The sequence below is a fragment of the Centroberyx gerrardi genome, unplaced genomic scaffold (genome assembly GCF_048128805.1).
Source record: "Centroberyx gerrardi isolate f3 unplaced genomic scaffold, fCenGer3.hap1.cur.20231027 Scaffold_137, whole genome shotgun sequence".
NCBI classification, from domain to species: Eukaryota; Metazoa; Chordata; class Actinopteri; order Beryciformes; family Berycidae; genus Centroberyx; species Centroberyx gerrardi.
The window spans coordinates 15,365-25,000 of record NW_027605278.1 but is presented as its reverse complement, the minus strand read 5'-3'; the positions used below and the strand labels follow the sequence as shown (position 1 = coordinate 25,000).

The 9,636-nt window shown below is 45.7% G+C and overlaps 1 protein-coding gene across 3 annotated transcripts in view; it reads left to right on the top strand.

The window, feature by feature from the left end:
- LOC139918756 (putative acidic leucine-rich nuclear phosphoprotein 32 family member C) overlaps positions 1 to 9,316 on the top strand; it is a 16,073-nt gene extending 6,757 nt beyond the window's left edge. Inside the window, exons 4-7 of one of the 3 annotated variants that reach the window (XM_071908204.2) lie at positions 884 to 1,046; positions 1,961 to 2,055; positions 4,679 to 4,721; positions 7,193 to 9,316. In XM_071908204.2, coding sequence (XP_071764305.1) covers positions 884 to 1,046; positions 1,961 to 2,055; positions 4,679 to 4,721; positions 7,193 to 7,278 — 387 coding nt within the window. In that variant the 3' untranslated portion in view covers positions 7,279 to 9,316. Of the gene's footprint in view, positions 1 to 883; positions 1,047 to 1,960; positions 2,092 to 4,678; positions 4,722 to 7,192 lie in introns of all 3 variants that reach the window. The other 2 variants (XM_078282423.1, XM_071908201.2) reach the window with 2 other exon arrangements.
- Positions 9,317 to 9,636: the final 320 nt, after the last annotated feature.

Below are 9,636 nucleotides of genomic sequence, written 5' to 3'. Positions count from 1 at the left end.
TCCTTGTAGGACGGACTGAAGCGACCTGATGCACAAACACAGAGCAGTTTATCGCAGCTCAAGATTATTTGCAAAAAACCTGTAGCTTACATGCTACCAGAGCTACCGTCTGATGGCAGAGCCTGGACCAGTCACAGGTCAAACAGTGTATTAACATGTACACAACATGTGGGTCCTAATCTGCATGCTAGCATACCACAAGTTCTTGTGTAAACTTTTGTATTTGTGTCTTTTGTCTTGACTGTGAAGTGCCTTTTTAAACTTTTGTTTTAAGCACTATACTAATACTATTTATTCTTCTTATTATTAGTCATGAGCCTCTTTCACACATGCAGCCTGTTCTGCATGTGTGGAGGGACTATAGTATATAAGGTATGGCAACATGCTACTACTGTATGCTGATATGCTGCCATGCACTGTAACATGTGACCATTATATTATATTACTGTATTCTCTGATAGCAAAACCTGCGAAAGCTGGACCCGGTTTAACTTTTTATTTTGACAGACTACATAGTTAACGTCACATAGTTTCCACAGTTTGGGATTGATAGTGATAATACCATGTCACTCCTACCGGGTGAAAACAAAATGTCAGCTAAGAAAAACAGCCTTGCTTCTGACTGTTTCAGTTTATCCAAACAGGATTGAAAAGGTTTCATAAACCCAGAAGCTGTAAAACTTCCATCCTGTAGAACCATGAGATCCTTCAACTGAAGTTAAAACATGAAAATCACCAAACATGAGTCTCAGCACCAATACACATTGTACCATGTACTGTAAGCTGACCTGCTCCTCTCTATCCTCTGAAGTATCATGTGTAGAAACCCCAGGTCGGTACAGGCTGCCCATGCTAACATGCAGCCGTGTGTTTTGTGTTGCAGCAAAACCTGAAGAGCCTGCGCAGCCTGGACCTGTTTAACTGTGAGATCACCACGCTGGAGGAGTACAGGGAGAGCGTGTTCGAGCTGCTGCCGCAGGTCACGTACCTGGACGGCTTCGACCAGGAGGACAACGAAGCCCCCGACTCCGAGGCTGACGATGAAGGTGTGTGTGTGTGTGTGTGTGTGTGTGTGTGTGTGGGGTGGAGGAGTGTGTGTGTGTGTGAGACAGAAACAAATGAAAACTTGTCAGCTGTAAGCATCTTGGCAAATGAACATAAAAGAATGAAAAATCAAATCACCAATAATGGCTCACTACTGCAACTTAATATGTAATGTTCCTGCTAACATCCACTTAGCAAGGCCTGCTACGCTTAGACCGACAAAGTCCACCAAGCAAAATACAAAACCTGCATCAAACCGTCTAATGTGGTAAAATGACACGACTGACCTGATCAGGAAACCAGGGAACCTGGAAGGAATCTTCTACTAGCTCGACAAACACTTCCACAAGACGTTTGAATTGTAGAGAAATGTGAAGTGGAAAAATGAATCTTCCAAAGCAACATAAAGCAAAGTAAAGTCACTTCAGTCACATGATGCTGCAGCCAGTCAGCCTCTACAGGTCAGCCAGCGATTTACCAACTGTCCCGAGACTGTCCGTCCATTGACAAAAATATTGTCTTTGCAAAGAGAATCTGTTGGTTGGTTTCAACAGTTCAAACCTTAGTCCCGCCCACAAAGGCTGTGATTGGCTCGATTGAGAACAAGCCGTTGACGAGGGAAACGCCAGACTCCGAATTGCTCGACTAAATATGAAAAGTGGGCGGGACGAGATTCAGGAGTCTGGAACCGGGACAGGGTAAGGCCGGATTCAAGAGAAAAGTTGCTCATATTCATAACAATGTGATAAACTTTACATTGCTCCCTGTAGGGAAGTTGTCACCCCCCCCCCTCCACAGGGAGGTCAGAGGTCAGACCGGCAGCCTGCAGCTGGTAGGGGTTCAGTGTCTCGCTCAAGGACACTTCAGCAGGGACGGACTCATTGATTAAACCTGTCAATCAAACTTGTGTTTGTAGACGAGGATGAGGACGGCGAGGACGGCGCCGGGCCGACGGGAGACTACGACGAGGAGGACGAAGAGGAGGATGAGGAGGGCTCAGAGGGAGGAGAGGTGGGCCTGTCCTTTCTGATGAAACAGGGCACGCAGGTGGGAAACAGAGTCTAGCGTTCGCCCCGGGGTCAATCGACGCTCAATTCAGCCAGAGGCCCGATTCCCATAATGCACTGGTCCTCAGCTGGCGAGGAGAGGCACGCTGGCCTGCCGCCACCTGTACAAATGTTAAAGAAATTATATAATATAGCAATAATACCCAAGACGGCGTCATTGTACCCATAATCTCAGTAACAAACGCCCTTTCTTTCTTTCCTTACAAACGCCCGGTGCAGGAACAGCAGAACGTCACATTCTCACTGAAGCTAGCTAACTAGCTAGCAAACACACTGATGTTAATGTGAACATGCTAACGCTAGCTGCTACTAGCTACGTTAGCTAGTGTGCTAATCGGATGTGTTAACAACAAGACAGTGATGTTAGCTGACCAGATGCTATGGTTAGCTAGCTAACAAGCTGACATTATCTAAACACTAAATCAGTCAGATGGATCAGTGATGAAATGATCAGTTCAGTCAGAAACAGACAGAAATTAACCGTCTGTTCAGTTCTGTTGAGACGACAGAAACACAGTCAGCTGTTCAGAGCTGAAGACCTCCAACATGGCCGCCAGAGGGGGTTTACATCACCTCTATATTTTTGAATGTACCCGCCCCTGTGGCCTGTAGACGGAGCCGTTAGTTTTCCTCTCTGGTTGTTTTCTTGAACATGTTGCGGACCGCTGCCCCGAGTCTCTCGACTCGACCTGTGTGTTCACGCTGCGATCGACCTGGTCGACGTGTCGCTGTTCTGACGGACTGTGGGTGGGGCCAGAGGCTCCGTCTGCACTGCCAAAGTTTGAGATGTCAAATCCTGTATTTTTGCCCGGTTTGGTTTAGAGTTAACATAGCTAGCTAGCGCTAATTAGCTAGCATGAATTGAAAATAAACAGAAAATTCAGACCTCAGAGCTTCCCAACGATGGATCAGCCGTTCTCCAAGCTGCGTTTTTGAGACGTTTATTCCTGTCGTCTTTCAAATAAAAGCTGTAGAGAACTGGGAAGCTTTGAATGGCTGGAATCAACTTCTCCGTTTTGAAATATGTTCAGTAGGGAAAAAGCAGAAATCTGCTGACGGCCGATGACGGTGAAAACTTCAGCCGTACGGAGCGCCACACATCGGCCGAGGTCGCTCAGCTCTGCAGGAGACGGATGGACTCTGGCGGCGGGCGTGGTGCTCAGTGTGAACGCGGGGTTAACGTTGACCGACCGGTCTTGGGGAAACTATTTTCAGGAAGGCGGATGCTGATGAATCTAAAAGGTTCATTTTCAGTGGAAATTCAGTACAGTGAATGTGCACTTTTCTTTGCCACATCCTGTCTTCCTGGGCCGACTGAATTGATCCGGACTGATGGATTGACCCCCGGTGCGAGGAGTTTTGACCAGGTTTACCGCCAAAATGGCCGTCTCTGACAAATGTCCAAGATCAGAGCACAAGAAAGTCTCTGAGACAAACTTTGGTTCACAGGGATGGGATTTTTCTTTCCTTTTTCTATAAATTTTCTTCACATTAATTTCTGCTGGACGTTAGGGACAGAGTGTTTTTTGCTGAAAAAGCGTTAGATGAATGACTTTCTATAATGACTTTTTTTTATTACTTCGTTTCTTTTTCAGTGCAAAGGGAAAAAAATGAAAAATTGGACAGAAAATGAGCTGGTTAGGGTCAGGATTTACTTTTCTGAATACAATAAACGATTTTCTCCGACATACAACTTGAATATTTGGTCCAGAGATTCTCCGCAGCGCTGCGATGCCTGGGAGGAAAAAAGGGATTTCAGACCTGAGAAAAAACAGTTGCAGATCAGGAAATCGAGCCAGTAAAAAGTTTAGGATAAATGCCTAGTCTATTGAAGAGTTCTTCTTCTCCTACTTCCTGTCCGTTTCCCTCACCCCCTCCCCGGCTTTGGGAATCCCACCCTGGTGTCCCGCGGTCGTCAGAGTCGGTCTGACGGAGATAAACCTGGTCAAACTGATGTAGTGTGAGTCTGCCCTCCGTGTTGAAACTAGCCGCAGTGTTGTGCCGTCTGATGAGAGGAGTTTAGTCGCTTCGAGTGCTGCACTAGACTGAGACCGCTCCCCTTAGTGGTGTAGGAGTTCCACGGAGAACTTTTAGTCCGCCTAGAACCACTTCTGTGAGGATATTCCCCAGGATGTTGATGGTCATGGTGTCTGCAGGTTCTGAAAAAGTCTTAAATGATCTAAATTTACGGCCTTCAAAAGTATTAAAATGTCTTAAATCCAGTTATTAGCAGTCTTGTTTCACCGTGCAGGTCCAGAACCGGGTCAGAAGAACAATCTGTAAACACAGCTGGACTTCATGTGCTTGTGTCCTTTTTCTTATTCTGCCCCTTTATATTTTCACGACCTTCATTAGTTATGTTCAATCAGAAACAGGCTGGTTTTGACAGGTTGGTTTCTGTATTTTGGTTTTTAAAAAATTTGGTCTTGAATTCAAGTCCAGCTCTTTCTGAAACCTGCAGATACCCGGCTGTTTCCCCCCATGTAGTTTTGTAGTGTAACTAAAGATAACTGTTATTTATTTCTCTGTACTATCTGTCTGTCTTTCCTCTTTCCTCTCTCTGTCAGGAGGAGGAGGAGGAGGATGACTATGCAGAGGAGGAGGAGGAAGGTGAGTGAACAGAGAGCACACTGACCGCTCCCGGTGCATCATGGGTATTTTTTTTTGCAGCTGAATACTAAAGTCGATCTGTACAGCGATGAAAGGAGACGCTCTGCAGCACTGTCATATCTCAAGTTCTCTGAAACAGTGTTAAGCATGGGACACTAAAACTCTTCACTGAAACCAGTACTAATGAAATTAACAGCATCTAGACGGTGGGACACTAAAACTCAGTTGAAACCCAATACTAGTGAAATCCTCTGAAACCATATTTAGACCATGGGACACTAAAACTCTCGACTGAAACCAGTACTAATGAAGTGAACAGCATTTAGACGGTGGGACACTAAAACTCAGTTTAAACGAATACTAGTGTACCATGTGAAATCGTATTTGGACCATGGGACACTAAATGTAAACCGATGCAGTGAAATTCCCTGAAACGTTTTTTATACCTTGGGACACTAAAACTCTCCATTTGAACCAGTATTGCTGAAATTCCACTCAAAGCCTAATTAACTTTTCTGAAAGGCTTTTGAAGACAATCGGACACTAAAACTCTCAATTGAAACAATACTAGTGAAATTTTCCCCAAGTAGCATTTAGACCACGGGACACTAAAACTCTTCACTGAAACCAGTACTAATGAAATTAACAGCATTTAGATGGTGGGACACTAAAACTCAATTGAAACCCAATACTAGTGAAATCCTCTGAAACCATATTTAGACCATGGGACACTAAAACTCTTCACTGAAACCAATAGTGATTGCATTGATTTGGATGGTTGCTGCCACCTATCAATAATCGAGAGGAAATCTTGGATTATTAGAGGGAATTTTCACATTTTTATCTTTTCCCCATTGGATTACAATGGAGGACGAGTGCTGGAGTGCTGGAAGTGGAAGAGAAAGACAGTTTTCATGTTTAAACGGTTCATGGTTAGCCCCGCCCTCCTCCCCCCGCCCCACCACCTGTCAGTCATCTTGATGACATCATCAGGTCAGATCTGACGCTGATGGTCAGCGTGTTTCTGAGCGTTCAGCTTCGCTCTTCTTTCTTTTCTTCTTCTTTCCTCCTCTGTTGTTGTTGTTGTTGTTGTTGTTGTTGTTGTGACTTCCTGCTCTGCGGCCGCTCGCCTCACCTTGACAGACACACCCGGCTCAGCGCTGGCCCCGCCCCTAAAGACACGCCCACAGGAAATGGTTTACGCCCCAAAATGTCCCGCCGTCACTGACGAGACAGTTTCAGACAAACTGGGGATTTAGACCTGAACACAGACTGAGAATGCAGAATAGATTTATTATTTTAACGTGTAAAAAGTTTTATATTGCAGCTTCAAGTGTCAAATGCAAAGAGTCAAAGCCATGTGTAGGCAGCAGACATACCTCTCTGTGTGTGTGTGTGTGTGTGTGTGTATGTGTGTGTGTGATCAGTAGGCAGTGCTCTCTCCCCTGTCGATGTGCTCAGTTACAACACACTCCTCCATACATCCAACATGCCAGGGGAGCTGACTGACTCATGCATGGAGATACACACACACACACACACACACACACACACACACACACACACACACACACACACACACACACACACACACACACAGTATCTGGGGAGTCTTTGAAGCCGGAGAATCCCTTTTAACATGGAACCAAAAATGGCTGCCCCAGAAAATATAGAATCATATGGTAATGATATGTAAATCAGTGTATTTTACAGTAAACCCTCAGATTTCTGTTTATTATTGTTTCCATTGGAATGGAATTAGAGCTCTCATTGGCTGTTCGGAAAGTCTTTGCCAGAGTTGAAGTTCTCCATTTCTAACTCAACATTAATATGTAGAATATGGCGTGTGGGCAGTTTCCAAACATTTCATCTTCTTAAAGACAAACTCCCTTCAAAATCACTGTAACGTAAATTTGTAGTTATTTCTATTTTTCTTCCTGGTGGATAACCGGCCAATCGTAGACGAGGTGACGTCACCTCCAGATGTTTCCAGCAGCTCCAGTGGAGTTTGATATGAGAAAGTTTTAATTGCTCGGTGTTAGGGCTGCGACTAACGATTATTTTCATTGTCGATTAATCTGCCGATTATTTTCTCGATTTATCGATTAGTTGTTTGGTCTATAAAATGTCAGAAAATGGTGAAAAATGTCGATCAGTGTTTCCCAAAGCCCAAGATGACGTCCTCAAATGTTTTGTTTTGTCCACAACCCAAAGATATTCACTTTACTGTCATAGAGGAGTAAAGAAACCAGAAAATATTCACATTTAAGAAGCTGGAATCAGAGAATTTTGACTTACTTTTCTTAAAAAATTACTCAAACCGATTAATCGATTATCAAAATAGTTGATTAATTTAATAGTTGACAACTAATCGATTAATCGATGAAACGCTGCAGCTCTAGTCGGTGTCCTGTCACTCAGGCGCGCCCCTCCCTCATCAGCGATCTGATTGGTTTGCTTTCTCTCTGCAGAGGAGCAGGCGGGCGTCCGGGGAGAGAAGAGAAAGAGAGAAGCGGAGGACGAAGGGGAGGATGACGACGACGACGAAGACGACTAGTGCGACTCGTCCGTTGGCCCGTTTGTCTCGTTCTGTCCCGTTCTGTCCATCTCAGTCAACCTCTGGACCCGACCTCAGCTTGAGAACAACGGCAACAACAACAACAACCACAACAACGGCAACAACAATCGGCAACAGCAGCAGCAGCAACAGGAACAGTGTGATCTCGCAGATAGTTCGTTTCAGTTTGTATACAATAGAATATCACTGCAGAATCTATATGTCTTTATTTTTAGATAATAATGATAATATAATATATAAGATTGCAGAAAAAGGAGATTTTATCAATGATTCATTTGTATTCATTCCAAGTTGGAGACCCCCCCCCCCCCCCCACCCCATGTTTCCCCTGAAAATCTCTGGTTGTTCAGGATAAAAGACTCCAAAGGATTTTATTTGGAAGTCCGTCTCCTCTCCATCACTCTCCTCTACACACGGACTTGGCTGGTAGAAGATTGAACATGGCAGCGATTTTACCAGCCAAAAAAAAATAAAAAAAGTCTCCTGTCCTCGTGTGGACTGGTTCCCCGTTAGCGGTTTCTTCCTGATGTCTTCAAAAAGGGGGATTTCAGCACAGAGATCTGGCAGCCGGACTCCAGATGCAGTACACGAAAGAAGGTCTTTTTTCTTTTCTTTTTTTATTTCCAGCCTTTAGGATTCCTGCTCCGGTTCACGCTTCCGCCGCTTTCCGCCCGGACGGACCCGGCGGTCTCGTCTCTCCCGGTCGGCTCTTCCATCGAGCCGCTGGCGTCCGCCGGCTTCCTCCGCTCCGACCGGACGGACGGGGCGCCGCCGCGAGCCCGTCGGCGACCATCTGAAGCGCGGCGCTCTTCTGCAGATGTTTTAACCTCCGGGCGCTCGGCTCGACCTCGGCGCTGTCGGGAACGGGCGTTATTACACCGTCCTGCAGCCAGAAGCCGGCGCTGCAGCTTCATCCTTCGGTTTCTACAAGACGACTCTGCTGTCCAAAACCGCCGCAGTTTCCCAGCATTCACAGCTCCCCCCCCCCCCCCGAACTCTCCAGAGAGCGGCAGTTAACCCGACCGTGTGACTCTGAAGTCGTTTGAAATCCTCGCCGGAGGGTGTGGCCGCTCCTCCAGGTGGACTGTCCAGAGGAGGGGAAACGCCGTCGAACCTCGTCGACTCCCGCTGCCGACCGGACAGAAACCTCATCCCCTCGCATCAGAAACCTCCCGGACCAGGATCTTCCCCGGCCCGGTTTACACAAACCGACAAGATCTGCTGTTTAACCTTTTTGCGGCACAGAGATGATTTTGTAATAACTGGAAGGATAGCTGGCTCTCTAGAGTGTTCATTATTCCTCCATTTTTTTTTTAAAGTTTTCTGAGCCTTCTGCATGTCATTCTGTCTTAATTTGGTTTATGAGTACAGATCTGATCTCCAAACAGGGACAATCCACACCCAATCTGATTCACACTTTTTTAACCCGTCATTCAAGAGTCACAAAAGATTAGAAATTGGGTTCTGATTATTATTATTATTTTTTTTTTGGGATCTGTGTAAATGCAGCCAGATCTGTCTCTTGACTCAACCGGGAGAAGAGAGCTCCCCCTTCAGGAACTTTATGTGCATAACACCCTATCAGGGACGTCAGTGCAAGTACAGGATGTCAAATCCACTGCTTTTTTCCTCGCGTGTATGAACTGCTGTCCGTCACGAGCCAGTCTCTGATCCGGTCTCTGATCCGGTCTCTGATCCGGTCTCTGATCCGGTCTCTGATCCGGTCTCTGATCCAGTCTCTGATCCAGCTGGTGGTTTCAGTTTCTCACTCAGCTCAACATGTTCAGGCTCTAACATTCACCTCTGCAATTCAAGCGTTTCCCCATTTACCCCAATGCATTTTTTATGTCAATTTAATTTAATGAATTGTGATCACATTATGACTCTGCTGTCTTCATGAAGCCCTGTGTCGCATAGCTAGATATATGAAGGCCTGGTGTAGCGCAGGCCCAGATAGGTAATACTGATAATTATTATAATACGCCCCAATGTGTGTGTTTGAATTATTGTAGGGATTTTACAGGGAGGATAGGGGGAGGGGAGGGAGGGGAAGAAGAGATTAGTGCAAATAGGTTTTTTTTTTGAGGGGGGGGACTCCTTTTTAGATGAAAGTTGTTTATGTTTTTAGTTTGATATAAAACCTAGCAGGTCGCCCTTAAACTGCCCGTCCCTCCATGTTCTCACTAACCACCGTGTCTGATTCAGGTTCCACTGCAGAGAGAAGAAACTCCTTTTTACTTTGCTCACTGCAGTCCTGCAGCTGCACCCCCGAGAGGAAACGCCTTCAGTATCCTGAAGGTGGAATATACGAAAGGGAGTGGGGGGGCAATGATGGCT